The sequence below is a fragment of the Schistocerca gregaria genome, chromosome 8 (assembly GCF_023897955.1).
Source record: "Schistocerca gregaria isolate iqSchGreg1 chromosome 8, iqSchGreg1.2, whole genome shotgun sequence".
Taxonomy (NCBI): Eukaryota; Metazoa; Arthropoda; class Insecta; order Orthoptera; family Acrididae; genus Schistocerca; species Schistocerca gregaria.
In genome coordinates, this window is record NC_064927.1 from 424,254,096 (window position 1) to 424,270,505 (window position 16,410).

The following is a 16,410-nucleotide window of genomic DNA, read 5'->3' on the forward strand; positions in this document are numbered from 1 at the left end:
ATCCCAGACATGCTCAATAATGCTCATTTCTCGGGAGTTTCATGGCCAGTTGAAGTGTTTAAATTCAGATGAGTGTTCCTGGGGCCACTCTGTAGCAATTGAGGACGTGTGGGGTGTCACATTGTCCTGCTGGAATTGCTCAAGTCCGTCGGAATGCACAATGGACATGAATGGATGCAGGTGATGAGACAGGATGCTTACGTACGTGTCACCTAGACGTCTCAGGGGTCCCATATCATTCCAAATGCACACACCCCACACCATTACAGAGCCTCCAGCAGCTTGAAAAGTTTCGTGCTGACATGCAGGGTCCGTGGTTTCATGAGCTTGTCTCCATACCTGTACACGTCCATCTGCTCGATACAATTTACACGATGACAACTTGTCTCCTGTCATCAACAGTCCAAATTGTGTGTTGATGGGCCCAGGTGTCGTGCTGTCATCAAGGGTACAGGAGTGGGCCTTCGGCTCCGAAAGCTCATATTGATAGTTCTGTTGAATCGTTCACATGCTGATACTTGTTGATGGCCCAGCATTAAAATCTGCAGCAGTTTGTGGATGAGTCACACTTCTGTAGCGTTGAACGATTCTCATCAGTCGTTGTTGGTCCCATTCTTGCAGGATGTTTTTCTGGCCAAAAAGTGTCGGAGATTTGATGTTTTACCATATTCCTGCCACTCAAGATCCACTCATGAAATGGTAAAGCGGGAAAAAATCCCCACTTCATCACTATCTTGGAAATGTCCCCCATCGCTCGTGCACCGACTGTAACACCACGTTCAAACTCACTTAAATCTTGATAACTTGCCATTGTAGCAGCAGTAACCAATCTAACAACCGCGCCAGGCACTTGTCTTATCTAGGTGTTGCCAACTGCAGCACCATATTCTGCCTGTTTACTATCTCTGTATTTGAATAAACATGCCTCTAATAATTTCTTTGGTGCTTCAGTGTATAATTGACTTGTAAATATAATTGACCTAGTGGACTATGTTGGGAGGTCTGTGAAGCTCTTAGCAGATGATGCCATTGTATACAGAAAAGCCGTAACATAAGAAATTTCTTGCAGGATGAAGGGAGACCTAGGGAGGATCAGTGCTTGGTGCAGTGATTGGCAGGTAACCCTCAACATAAAAAGAATCATATATTGTGCATAAATAATCAGAGCGCAGGATTACACAATTGCAGACCAATCACAGGAAGCAATCACATCTGTAAAATATCTTGGAAGAATTGCACAAATGATTTAAAGTGGAACAAGCACATAAAACTAATTGAAGATATGCAGGTGCTAGTGTGAGGTTCATTGGAAGAATCCTCAGAAACCATCACCACTCACAAAGGAGACAGCTTATAAAACCAGTGTTCGACCAGTGCTTGAATATTGGTTGTCAGTCTGGGATCTGTACCAGATTGAACTGATGAAGTAAATAGGAGATCCAAAGATGAGAGCAGTCTGTTTCCTTACAGAGTCATTTAATAGGCACAAACGTGTCATGGAGATGGACGTTCAACACAAGTAGGAGTCGCTGTAAGAGAGGTGTTCTGTTACACGGTGTGGTTTAGTGTTAAGAGTTCCGAGAACAAATGTTCAGAGAAGAGTTGACCAATTTATTCCTTTTTTCTGTGTATTTCTCGTGAAAAGATCGTGAAGGTATAACTAGAAGTATATGAGCTCACATGGAGGCTTGCCAAAAATGGTTCTTCTTGCGAACAGGATAGTCGGATGAGTGACATTGATGCACACAGTACCCTCTGTTACACTATAAGGTGGTTTTTGCAGTTTAGACATATATGTAAATACTTAAAAAATATATTTTTAAACAGAAGTATAAACTGAAACAAAATTGAAATAAAATATATTAAAAAGGTGCTTGGTTGGCTCAGCCGGTAGAGCAGTTGCCTGTGAAAGGCAGAGGTCCTGAGTTTGAGTCTTGATCCGGCACACAGTTTTAACCTGATAGGAAGTTTCATATCAGTGTGCACTTAGCTGCTGATGAAAATTTAATTATGGAAACATCCTCCAGGGTGTGGCTAAGACTTGACTTTACATTTTTTGATCGAGGAGTGCTAGTCTTGCAAGTTTCGCAGAAGAGCTTCTGTGGAGTTTGGAAGGTAGGATCTGAGGTGTGGTGGAAGTAAAGCTGTGAGGATGGGTTGTGCGTCAATCTTGGGTAGGATGGATTGTGAGTCATTCTTGGGTGGCACTGTCTGCAGAGCACCTTCCTGCAAATGCCAGGAAGTTTAACCCCACCCCCCCCCCCCCCCTCTCCCTGCGGGTCCGGGGGTTAGAATAGGCACGAAGTATTCCTGCCTGTCATAAGAGGCGACTGAAACGAGTCTCGCACCTTTCAGCCTTTATGTGATAGTCCCCTCCATTTTTCAGAATTTTCCTGAAGAGCAAGCCAATTGGGGAAGGGTGCTTTATGTAGTGCATTGTGTCCATCGTACATTGAGATCTTTAGCCCACCTTCTCGTTATGGCATTGCAGTTCCACTCATCCTCGAATCTCTTGAGCGAGGACGCCTTCCTGGGTGCGTTTTCCTCCACCCACTATGCAGTGTCGTTTTCTGCGCAGACGACGACCATGGAATTCTTTGCACCTAACATCCAGCATGGTAGCCAGTCTGTTGTGGTGGGGCAACCCTGGGGTGACAGGCATTGGCCATCCTGCCAGGTGGCCTTTGTTGTGGCTGGTGGCACCTGTGGGGAGGGCCCCTGGTCGGAGTGGGTGGCATCAGGGCGGATGACGCGCGATGAAACATACCATGTCATCACTCGTTGGTGATCAAACGCCAGCAGTCTCTGAGTGTTCAAAGTCTCAGTACAATGCAAGGAAGTATGATCCTAAATTGTTTCCCTACCTGACCACACCATGGGAGGAATGCCAGGCTAAGGATGGCAGCGAACTTTATTCGCACCGGTACCATGTATGTACGAAATCTGATATGGGGACTCCTTTGTCTCTAAGAAGCCTCAGTGTTTGTAGAGCAAGTAGAGGACAAGTTTGGGGAGGCAAAAGGTTTGTCCAGAATGCGTTGAGTGTCAGTCTTGATAAAAACGGCATCCACTGCCGAGTAACGGGCATTATTTGCTGGTGACAAGCTTGGGGATTTTTCTGTTACCATCATGCCTCAGAAGAGCTTAAATATGGTCCAGGGTATCATATTTAAAAGGGGTCTTCTTTTGCAGTCTGACAATGAGCTGTGCGCTAACTTAGAGCGACGGGTAGTTCATTTCGTGCGGCGCGTCCATCGGGGTCCGAGGGATAATCAGGTTGCCTCCGGTGCCTTCATCTTGGCCTTTGAGGGTGACACATTACCTGAGAAGGTCAAGGTGATGGTGATGGTCTACCATTGTGATGTCAAACCATATATCCCTCCCCCAATGCAGTACTTTAAGTGCTGGAAGTCTTCCCACTGTGCTTCCAGCATCAGATGTCGAGATTGTATACGTCCATCCCATCCCAATACTCAATGTTCCCCGCCTCCCATCTGTGTCAAGTTCTGAAGAGAGCATCGTGCCTCTTGCTCACCAGACTGCAGGATTTTACAGTGAGAAAAGAAAGTGTTAGAATACAAGACTGTGGACCGACTGACCTACTCTGAGGCCAAGAGGAAATTTGAGCGTCTACATCCTTTGGCTATGATCTCCTCTTATGCTGCTGCTACGAGAACAGCTGTATAGCCCCATCAGTTCCGCGAGTTCCAGTCAGCTCTCAGAGCCAGCTGGTCGTAGGGCTTCACGATCGTCCTCAGTCCCGGAAACTGAATCATTGAAGCCCTGCCAGCCAGAGAAACCCAAGGATCAGCAAATATAATAGTGGGTCAGGTGGAGTTTGTGTTTGTCCTGAACTTGGTATGTAGTGAACCTGTGTCCCTTCAACTCTTCTTGAAGCTGTAGCTGTCAGTATATGGATGGCATTGGAAATAACTTCAACGTATATCTCCCTGCAGATGGTGTGGTACCCCTGAACGTATTGGCTGCAGTGATTGATCGATTCCCTAAACCTGTTCTACTTTTTCGAGATTTTAATGCCCACCACCTCTTGTGGGGGAGGACCGTGCTTACAGGCCATGGCAAAGGTGTCGAAAATTTACTGTTCCAGCTCAACTTTTGCCTCGTAAATACTGGGGCTGCCACACATTTCAATGTGGCTCATGTTAGTTACTCAGCCATTAACTTACCAATTTGCAGCTCAGGACTCCTCCAATCTATCCACTGGAGAGCACATGACGACCTGTGTGGTAGTTACCACTTCCCAATCGTCCTGTCACTCGCCTGGCATCATGCCCACGGATGCCTACCCAGATGGGTAGGCAGACTCGGTAACCTTCACCTCTGCTGTCACCAGTGAATCTCCTCCACATGGTGCCATCGATGTTGTCATTCAGCAGGTCACTACAACGATAATTTCTGCGACGGAAAACGCGATCCCACATTCTCTAGGGTGCCCCCGGTGAAAGACAGTCCCTTGGTGGTCACCAGAAGTTGCTGAGGCAATTAAAGAGCGTCAGCGAGCTCTACAGCGACATAAGTGGCACCTTCCCTAGAGCACCTAAAGCCTTTAAGCAGCTCTCTGCCCGTGTTCGCCTGCTTATAAAACGAAGGAAACAGGAGTGCCATACATCACCTACCCAAGTCTAGACGTAGGTCTGACATCTTTTTGGGTACCAGACCGACAGGTGTCCCTGGCGTTAACATCAATGGTGTTCTCTCTACCGATGCAAACACGGTTGTCGAGCACTTTGCTCGAGCCTCTGCATCAGAGAATTATCCCCCAGCCTTTTGCACCCTCAAATGTCGGATGGAAAGGAAAGTCCTCTTTCACTACATGCCACAGTGAACCCCATAATGCCACATTTACAGAGTGTGAGCTCCTCAGCACCCTTGCACATTGCCCCGACACTGCTCCTGGGCCGGATCGGATCCACAGGCAGATGATTAAACAACTCATTGTCTGACTACAAGCGACATCTCCTCCTCATCTTCAACCGGATCTGCTGTGATGGCATTTTTCCATTGCAATGGCTAGAGAGCACCATCATTCAGGTGCTCAGACCTGGTCAAAACTCGCTTGATGTGGATAGCTATTGGCCCATCAGCCTCACCAACGTTCTCTGTAAGCTGCTGGAATGTATGGTGTGTTGGCAGTTGGGTTGGGTCCTGGAGTCACGTGGCTTACTGGCTCTATGTCAGGGCAGCTTCTGCCACGGTCGCTCGATCACTGATAGTCTTGTGTCCCTCAAGTCTGCCATCCGAACAGTTTTTTCCAGACACAAGCATCTGGTTGCAATCTTTTTTGACTTACGTAAAGCTTACAACACGACCTGGTGACATCATATTCTTGCCACATTGTATGAGTGTGGTCTCTGGGGCCTGCTCCCGATTCTTATCCAAAACTTCCTGTCGCTCTGTACTTTCCATGTCAGTGTTGGTGCCTCCCATAGTTCCCCCCCGTATTTAGGAGAATGGCATTCCATAGGGCTCCATATTGAGCATATATGTATTTTGAATGGCCATTAACGGCCTAGCAGAAGCTGTAGGGCCATCGGTCTTCCCTTCTCTGTATGCGGATGACTTCTGCATTTCGTATTGCTCCTCCAGTACTGGTGTTGCTGAGCGGCACATACAGGGAGCTGTTCATAAGGTGCCGTCATGGGCTCTAGCCCATGGCTTCCAGTTTTCAGCCGCGAAGTCGTTTGTCATGCACTTCTGTCGGCATCGTACCATTCATCCGGAACCTGGACTTTATCTTAATGACAATTCACTCACTGTAGTGGAGACGTATTGATTCTGGGGACTGCTTTTTGACGCCCGATTGATTTGGCTACCTCAGCTTCGTCAGCTTACGTGAGAGTGCTGGCAGCATCTCAGTGCTCTCCACTGACTGAGCAACACTTAACTGGGGTGCAGATCGCTCTACGCTGCTGCAGCTCTACAGAGCCCTTGTCCAATCCCGCCTTGACTTTTCGAGACTGGTTCATGGTTCGGCAGCACCCTCAGCATTGCTATTACTCGACCCATTACACCACTGTGGCGTTTGCCTAGTGACGGGAGCATGTAGAATTAATCCGGTGACCAGTGTCCTGGTGGAGGCCAGAGTCTCGCCATTGTGGATCCGATGTGCACAACTGCTTGCCAGTTATGTTGCACACATTCGTAGTTCTCCTGAGCATCCGAATTACCGTCTCTTTTTCCCACCCACGGCAGTTCATCTCCCACATCGGCAACCCAGGTCAGGGCTCACTATTGCGGTTTGCATGCAATCCCTTCTCTCCAAAATGGAGTCCGTCCCATTACCACCTCTACTTGAGGTCAATTCACATACACTTCCATGGAGTACACCTCGGCTGAAGCTTTGTCTGCTCCTTTTCCATGGCCCTAAGGACTCCGTTAACCCCATCGCTCTCTGCTGTTTTACTTCCTCTTGTTTCTTGACGTGTTCGGGGACTCTGAAGTTGTTTATATTGATGGCTGATGGTAATGTTGGCTTCGTCTGTCTACAGAGGCCATATTGAACAGCATTCCTTGCCCGCTGGCTGCAGTGTATTCACTGCAGAGCTTGTGGCCGTATCTCGTGCACTTCAGTACATCTGTTCCTGTTCTGGTGAGTCATTTCTCCTGTGTTCTGATTCCCTGAGCAGCTTACAAGCCATCGACCAGTGCTACCCTTGCCATCCTTTGGCAGCGAACATTCAGGAGTCCATATCTGCCCTAGAACAGTCCAGTCGTTCAGTGGTGTTTGTGTGGTCTGCAGGACACGTTGTTGGAAACCCAGGCAACAAATTTGCTGACAGACTGGCCAAACAGGCTATGATGAAACCACTCCTAGAGATGGACATCTCTGAAACTGACCTGCGTTCTGTCTTATGCTGCAAGGTTTTTCAGCTTTGGGAGATGGTGTGGCATAACAGTATGCACAACAAACTTTGTGTCATTAAGGAGACTGCGAATGTGTGGAGATCATCCCTGTGGACTTCTTCCAGGGAATTAGTTGCCCTTTGTTGGCTCTGCATTGGCTATACGTAGCTCACACATGGTTACCTCGTCCATCGCGAGGACCCACCTCAGTGTCGCTGTGGCTCCCAAATGACAGTCGTCCACCTCTTGCTGGACTGCCCACTTTTAGCCACTCTGTGGGGGACTTTTTACTTTTCCAGCAGTCTACCTTCAGTGTTGGGTGACAATGCCTCAACAGCAGCTTTAGTTTTATGTTTTATTCATGAGGGTGGGTTTTATCATTTGATTTGAGTTTTAGCGCGTGTTCATCGTCTCTCTGTGTCCTCCACCCTAGGGTTTTTAGGGTGAAGGTTTTAATGTGTTGCAGAGTGGCTGGCTTCTCCTTTTTTATTCTCATGGTCAGCCACTCATGGTAACCTGCTTTCTTGTTTTTAATATCTTCTCCCTGTTTCTTGAGTCTCTCTCTGGTTTTCTGTCCTGTTTTGTCCATTGTAGTGTTTGTTGTCCTCCTATCGTTCTTCTGGTTCTTCCTCTCTCCTGTTATTGTGCCTCATGCCTTCTTTGTTTTCTTCTTTCCCTTGGGTAATTGTTCTACTGGTAACAAGGAACCAGTGACCTTGAAATCCCCCCCCCCCTCCCCCCTTTTAAACCAACCAAGCAACCATGAAGTTTCATATTGGGCCACACTCTGCTGCAGAGTGAAAATTTCATTCAAAAAATATATTGTCAGCGCTAGGCCAAACATCTGCCTCAAGAACGGTCAAAAATGCAAGTAATATATGTGAACAATGTTCAGATACTAGTTTTTGATTATGAACGTAAGCTTCAATGTTGCACTTATTTCATATGTAAAATAAAAAGTACAATGTTTCAATTAAATAAAAAGCAATCAATTATGTGATTCTGGAACATAATACAGTTGGACCTTGATAATCCGGCACATTTTGGGATTCGACAGTGCTGGATCATCAAATATACACTGGATTACTAAGGTCATTTTTAGAAACTTTGTGTAAAAAAAAAAGGCGTATAAGCAAAATCTATTGTTTTAATGTACAAAAACAAGTATTGGTTATTTATTAAATATAACAGTAGAGATTACAGTATAAAAATTACAAGTATGTATTTCCTTTGTGTAAAAACAAAATTGAATTAAAATTTGAATACTGTAGTGTTCCATTAAGTGAGTTGAAGGCTCAGAGATTTAGAAATGTTCAGTTTACATAAAACAGTGGAAAGTTTAGGATGGTATAATGACAATATTATTAAAAGGAAAGTTTCTACTCACTGTGTATTGGAGATGCCGAGTCATAGATCGGCACAACAAAAAGAATGCCAAACTGGCCTTCATCTAAAGTCTCTTGGTCTACTATCTTGGAACAATGAAACTGAAATTATGCTGCAGATTTTGTTTTAGAAATTAATACATTGCTATGTATTTCTGAGGTGCCTCAACAATTTTTGTGAAGCAGGTGTCCTTTTTCAGCTTCTGTGTGTGTGTGTGTGTGTGTGTGTGTGTGTGTGTGTGTGTGTGTGTGTGTGTGTGTTTTCTGATGAAGACGTGTTTGGACTAAAGCTTTATTTGTCAGTTATTTTGTTGTTTTATCTGTGACTCAGTATCTCCACTATGTGGTGAGTAGCACCTTTACTTTTCATAATGTTGTCAGTATACGTAAATAATTTTTGTATGCCACTTATGAAGTAAAATAAGCACCATTGATTTGAAAAGATCAAGAGCAAGCTAATTATTAAAAATTGTTACCATGAATGTGGTCCACTCTGATTAGAATCACTGTCCTTAGGGATAGTACAGATATCTAACATTGTCAAGGGCATGGACACATGTTGGATTGGTTTCTACCACTGATAGTTTAGATAGAGTTTTCTTCTCGACTCTCTGGAACATTGTAGAAATGCCAACTTGTTTCTTGGATTGAGCTCAATTGTATAAAAGTAATTTTGTGTGGTGTGCAGTTTCAAAAAGTCAGAGGTGTTGTATTGTTGGCTACTGTCAGCGAATTTCACAAAAGTGTTTAATGTTTCTGAAGCCTCAGGCCAAGAGATGTGAATTGTAGGCATTTCTTCTTCATCACTCCCAATTTCTGGTGCCTCCTGTGGATTGAAAATACTTTGTAATACCACATTGTCAGTCTGCCCTTCTTTAATAGCTAAATTTCTGTCAAGAACAATCCATTTGTCAACTACTTCTGCTGAAGACACACACAGTTCAGTATTGGATGCAGACTTTGCCACTTGTGCGACTTAAGGGTGATCAGTTGTAGACTCATTATCATTTAATTACTTTCCATCTTGGCTTCTTCAACCAGTTTAGGCCATACTTTTCTCCAGGCCCTGTACAATATTGCATGTTTCACAGAGGTCCAAGCAGTTACAGCTGTGAATGTTTTTAATGTTAAAATTGCATTGGAACTCTTTGACATTGCAATCTGAACTTAGCAGATTCTGCACAAACATTCCTCTGTCCTTGCACTTGAAATATTGTATGATCCCTTGGCCCACAAGTTGAATTAGTGACACAACACTGGCGGGAAGATACGAGCAGAAAATATTACCTGACACAATCTCTGATTCCGGAGATTGAGCTCCTGCTTCACATGTGCTATATGGACCCTTCCCACCAACACCAGCAGGTGGGAACTTCCGCTGCAATACATCAGTACATCCTACATTCTAGTAACCCTCCTGGCCTCAACCTTCATTAGTCACTGTCCTCACCCATCCATCTCCTTCCCTGTTCCCATTCCACCCAGTCTTTTTATTTCTCTCCTTTTCAGCTGCTTTGCCCCCACACCCCTCCCCTGCCCTCAGTCTAATGTGCAGCACTTCGCTGTCCATCACCCCCACCGTACTATCCCTTCCCCTCTGTGTTCCAGCCACGTCCTTACCCCAGCCAGTCGGTCACTCCCATCATGCACTGGTGCTGCTGCTGCTGACAGCGTGGTTTCAGTTGCTGAGACTGCAGTTGTGTGTGTGAGTTGCGTTTGTGTGTGTGTGTGTGTGTGTGTGTGTGTGTGTGTGTGTGTGTGTATTGTCGATGAAGGTCTTAATGGCCAAAAGCTATAATTGTGAGAGTCTTTTTGTGGTGCCTATCTGCAACCCAGCATTGCTGCTATATAGTGAATCTCAATTTTCCTTCTCGTAATATTGTTACATTCCATCCTGGATTTTCCAATGTTTGATTTCTCCCTGTCTTGTTGAGATGAAGAAAATGGTACCAAGTAGTATCTTGGCATTGCTTAAAGTATGTATTAATGGTAAATGAATTTTAGAAAATTGATTGCTGTAATGAAAGGATGCTAAATATTTGCTCATAATGTACTTTAACAATTTTGTAAAGGTAGGCAGAAGCTGTCACACCAAATTACATTCTTGTCAGATGAGTGATTTTGAAGTTGCGTATATGATTTTTATGGCTATTGATATTAATGAGAGTCTTCTTGCGATCATTACATCACAAATATTTCCATAACAACTTATTGTCTCTCTGTCTCTGGGATGTGGGGAATCATTCCCATTCTCTTTTCGACTATCTGCTTTTATTCTTTCTCTTGAGATGCCCATACCAAATTAAGTATTATATGTCAGTGGCTAACTGTCCCTTTCCCCCCAATTACTGTCTTAAGTTATCATTGTGCACATTATCCATCCTAGAGATGCCTCCATTTCTATTCCGAAAATAATTTTGAGTGTGTAATCATTTTTGTTGCCTCTGTACAACTCATTTGTGATGCATGTATGTTAATTCCATCCAAAATTGCCTAGTAGATAACGTGTTATGTTCCATGCTATACCTGTGCTTCAGAACACAGAATTCATTTTTACAGACTCATTAGAAACAATTATCACTATTAGATATTCCAGGAATTACATTACAGAAAGTACTTACCAACTGCCAGTGTATTAGATAAAAGTGGACAAAGAGTTTATTTTGTTGTAATGATTTCTGTAAGTAATATTGGCATGGATTTTTATTTGTTTGTTTGTTTGTGTATTTGCTGCTTGTGCCGTTACAATGTTTTTTGCAGCACTAAATATATGTATATTTGTGTGTGTGTGTAATGTAATAATCATTTTGTATGATGATGATGATAGAAGGGGGCCGCCAAGCTTAACGTCCCCATCCGATGCGCCAACAGTGTCACATGCCCTCTCTTCATGAGACCCTGCAGAAAGGTTTGGTATTTCACTCAGGACATTGGCGCCAAGTCTTTACGCCACCACCTCTCCTCCACTTGTCAGCCAGATACTGGCAGTGAAAATTTTTGCCCCACCAGGGTTTGACCCAGCTTACCTCTGGGTCGGGTGCCACCGTACGAGCGTGTGTTAGTGACCTTGGTCACGGAGGCGGGTTGTGAAATTTTATTGAGAGATAATTTTTATTAATAGCTCGTGAAACATTTCCTAATTTAATGTATAATGGACAAATGAAATATTTCTTCCTAGTCACATAGTGTTGGGGGAAAAAAAGGCTTTAGATGGCGTTACACAAGTTGTTCTGTTAAGGAAATGAACTGTAGCACCTCAAACACATTTCATGTCATATCTGTCATTGATAAGATGTGCGTACTTATGTATGTTATATTCTCTCTTTATGGCAGAACAATTAACCTTGGCTTTTTATTTTGCAGATGATCACAACAAGTTACAGGACATGATAAAAGAACTATCTACAACACTTACTGGAGTAAAGCATGAACAAGAATACATTGAAATGAGAGATCGAATCCATCGAAAAATTAATGAGAGTACAAATTCGAGAGTGGTCATGTGGTCTTTCTTTGAAGCCATGGTTCTAGTTGCTATGACTGTGGGACAGATCTATTACCTGAAACGATTTTTTGAGGTTAGGCGAGTGGTATAAGAATTTCACTAAAAGAGACATATGAGTGTGTGGCTGTGAATAGAAGTGTATGTATGCAGATTATACAGACTTCTATTGTTGTGTCAGTATTTAATAAAAAGGTGTAAATGTCTATATGAATGTACCAAGATTTTGATGTTAAATGTTTTTCTATTGAAATTTGCAGAAATAAAACATTTTTCCATCTGAAAAATTTTTACCTCTAAAAAAATTCAATGTTGTTTTAACTCTTCTAGGAGTTAACTTGTCATGCTCCGCTGCCTCCCAGGAGCTGTGGGCATGTTGAAATGTGGCCCCTGGCTTTTCCTGAAGCACTATTGACATGTTTACGCGGAACTTCCGCTGACCTATTACTGTTGCAGACTAGTTACTCCCATAGCTTGGTGAACAATAAAGTTTAGAGTATTTATCATGCTACATGTGTACCTCCTTGCATGCTGTTATTTGCAAAAAATCTCGTTCCATTATCTTGAGCCATTTATGTAATACAACATTTTTTATGACCACATGATTTCTGATGCGCAGGGATGCAAAAGGGCGTATCTCGCAAGGGTGTTCATTGGGTGTACAAGTCAATAACTTCAGAACAAAATAAGATTTTTGTGCTCTTGGCTTTAAATAAAATTTTGATATCGTATCTACATTTCATCCACAGCAATGCATGAGCTAAAATCAACCATACCCAAACTTTAAGCAATGCAGTCTTACCTCTGCAAACTCTATAAATAGTTTGTTTTACTAAATCTGATACAGCGATGTCACTATTATGGATAACGAAAAGAAATTCAGTCCTTTATTGAGCGAAGATAACTTGTGAGATATGCGCTGATCAGATTTCTTTTCACTAAATAGTTCTATTAAAATTGGTTGATAAGTATTTCATAGTGGTTGGCAATCCATTTCTCAGCACTGGTAGCAGAGTTTGTCAAGCAGTAGAGTGTCAGCAAAGCAGCACATCGTAGCAGCAAAAGGGTTAGTATGTAAAGAGTTTGTAATTGTGAGCGATTGTAGAAAGAACTTTACAGTGAACATCTGCTGTGATTGGTTTATTGTTATATTGTATCCAGGACTACACTGGGCTCCATAGATGTGTAACAGAGCAAAAGTGCTGTCTCACTATGATGATTTGTGTGTGTTGGGCTCCATAGATGTGTAACAGAGCAAAAGTGCTGTCTCACTATGATGATTTGTGTGTGTGTGTGTGTGTGTGTGTGTGTGTGTGTGTGTGTGTGTGTGTGTGTGTGTGGGCGCGCGCCTATACTTAAAATACAACACGTTACACCGGCAAATTCTGCGTTGCAAATTTGGTGTATGTTTTTCCACTTCCCATCGCTTTAGGCATTTGCTGTATCTTATAGTAAAATTTGTACCTGGTGATTGGAAAAGACTGTAAGGGTGCTAAAAAGAGGTTGTGTGGATAAATAATTGTTAAGTAAAGAATTGGTGTGTTCCACTGTTTCTTTGTTAATTAGGATTGAAATTAGTAGCCAATCAGACTGTTGTGTGTGCAGATTCAGGCAGCTTGCCAAATACAATTTGTGTCAGTTGTTCTCATTGTGTAGATGATAGTGAAGACTGCTCAGCCTTTGGTTTGGGTTTGATCCTTACAACCGTTACATGTCAAATTTTTTTTATTGTTCTCTTGTTCAGTTTTAGGAAACCAAATGGAGAACACATTTGGGGCCACTCTTCTTGGCAGACCACTTGAATTTGCATGTGCAACAGCCTGATTGATTAAATTCAATGCCAGTTAACTCAGAGAAGGTACAATATATCAAATTTTTTCCTTAAGAGTTACTTCTCAGCACAGCCTACTCTGCAATACGCTTACAAGCTTTTCAGACTGTTTCGACCACCTTGCCTGTATATGTCTTCCACACATGTGCTGAATGACAGTTTGAAGGTTAATTGACATCTGTATGTGTTTTTGCATTTATTTGAAGTTATGCGGGTTATTTGTAGTATTGCTTTTTACTGTCACCATGAAATCATCCCCAGTATGTCATGTTTTTCTCTTCATCTCACATATTTGTATAATTTGTCTGCTTAGTCCAATAATTGAGGAAAGAGTGTACAGTGCTCACCACATTCTATTTGATTCAGGTCTAACTCATTCACATGGATTTGGTGTCTTTTTAATAGCAGCAGTCACCCCCAAATGTGAATTGTAGTGGCATCCATTGTGCTAAGTTTCATCACAGAGCAGATTCTGACCTAACCTAACTTAACCTTCTAGATCCTGTGAAAAACTGACGAAGCAGATCGGTCACACTGTGACCAAGCGGTCTGCCAATGTTATCAATTAACCTCTGGTGATGGCCTCTGAGTACCATTGTCGGTGCCACTGTGATCGAAGCCTTGGTGTATGTTCTGGTATTCTTCATTCTTATTGCATGGCTGTATCACTGGAGTAGCCAGTATACTTTTAAGATATTTGCCCCAGATTTTGAATTAAATTTGCAGAAGAGACTGGAAAGCTGAGATTAGAGGGATTTACTAACACAAAGCACATGCAGTATTAATTTATATTGGGTAATTCAGTGATAATTATACAAGCTTTCAGGGATGATGGAGGAGTATAAATGGGTCAATTTGAGGTAAGGAAGTCTTGTCCTCGAGTGATGGGGTCGAAAGATATAATCGAAAATTGTTCTAACCTAACTTAAATGCATGTACGTGTCCTGTTGTTGCCAAGATTGCAAGTTGGGCAACTTTCATAGGTGGTAGTATGGACCAAATAAGATAAAAATGTCAAGTAAATATGATCTCTAAAATGCATACCTTGAACTATGAGCACTTGTTCATCTTTGATCCAGTGAACCATATCTCTTCTACTGAACAGGTGCCCATTGCTCTTAAGGTATGCATTTTAGAGCCTGTATTTACTGGGTATTTTCTGTTTTGGTACATACTACCACCCCTGAATGTTGCCTGTTGCCTACCCTACAATCATAGCAACAACAATACCAATATATATATGCCACTGTCAGAAGTATCAGAACAATTTTTGGGTATAACTTTTGACTCAGTTCTTTCCGGACAAGGGTCTCTCAGCTCAAATTGACACCACTCATGAAAGTTTGTAACTTCATCATGGAATTTTGCTATATACTGTGGTAATCAAAGTTGTACATTTTTGTGCACTAATAGTTCTTTCTTATGTTCTAGTTTACTCACTGCAACATAAGAAAATAGCTGCTCACTGCTCCTTCTCACAAACTAAGTTGCAACTTGTTACAAATCACTTTTCATTATAAGATTGATGATTCCTATTAAACAGGTCTTGGAGTTCCTTTAATGATACAGGTTCTGTCACTTATTTGCCCAGTCATTGCTTAACTAAACTTGGTTATAGTATGTATAGTATAATAATGAGTGAACTTCTTGCTATCATATGTGATCATGGGAACAATTTAATTTCCTTTAATGGCCAATAGCCTTCAATAGCCAAGAAGAAATATTATGAATGAACCTTGCACAAAATTGGTGTAATATTCTGCAATATTTATTATTAGTTACATGAACCTGTTTTCAGTTGTTACATGATTGTCACATACAAAGATAGGTATGTGGTGCAGTGAAATTTTGTAGTGCATTTACAGAGTATATCCATTTCTAGAGATGAAAATGTTAATGTTAGAACAGGAATGAAACAAGTGGAGTTATTTCAGTATATATGCAATGTAAGATCATTTACCTAAGATAAAATATGTGACACATTAACTAATGAACTATTGACAAATTACTACAGTTGTGCAAAGAAGAACATAACTGAAAGATAAGCATTGGTGACATATTTCAAAGATGCGGCTGAACAAAGTAATCTTGTCTTTAATAGATCATAAATTACAAACAGATAAGATATAATAGTGATATAAAGCAGCTGAGTGATGCAACTGTGTTTATACACAGTAAAATTTTTTTAACATGGCAAGGGAAATTATAGTAACTGAAATAAAAGAAATGGAGCATGTGAGTAAGGGGGATAATTTACAACATGGCCCGGATTGGAATTGTTGTGGTCTTCAATCCTGAGACTGGTGTGATGCAGCTCTCCATGCTACTCTATCCTGTGCAAGCTTCTTCATCTCCCAGTACCTACTGCAACCTACATCCTTCTGAATCTTTTTAGTGTACATATCTCTTGGTCTCCCTCTACGATTTTTACCCTTCACGCTGCCCTCCAATAATAAATTGGTGATCCTTTGATGCCTCCGAACACGTCCTACCAACCAATCCCTTCTTGTAGTCTAGTTGTACCACAAACTCCTCCCCAATTCTATTCAATACCTCCTCATTAGTTATGTGATCTACCCATATAATCTTCAGCATTCTTCTGTAGCACCACATTTCGAAAGCTTCTATTCTCTTCTTGCCCAAACTATTTATCGTCCATGTTTCACTTACCGTTTGTTACAATAATGTTGGGACAACAGTACATTTTCAGGCAGACAAACTTACGAAATTACAGTAGTTACAATTGTCAACAACAGATGGCGCTGTGGTCTGGGAAACTCTATAGTACGATATTTTCCACATACCCACCATGCGTAGCAATAATATGG

At 42.2% G+C, this 16,410-nt stretch overlaps 1 protein-coding gene across 2 annotated transcripts in view; it reads left to right on the forward strand.

Annotated features, from left to right (window-relative positions):
• The window catches only part of LOC126284225 (transmembrane emp24 domain-containing protein 2), a 38,485-nt gene extending 26,447 nt beyond the window's left edge, over positions 1-12,038 (forward strand). For both annotated transcript variants that reach the window (XM_049982999.1, XM_049983000.1), the window contains exon 4: positions 11,613-12,038. In XM_049982999.1, the coding sequence (XP_049838956.1) occupies positions 11,613-11,845 (233 nt within the window). In that variant the 3' untranslated portion in view covers positions 11,846-12,038. The remainder of the gene's footprint in view (positions 1-11,612) is intronic.
• Positions 12,039-16,410: the final 4,372 nt, after the last annotated feature.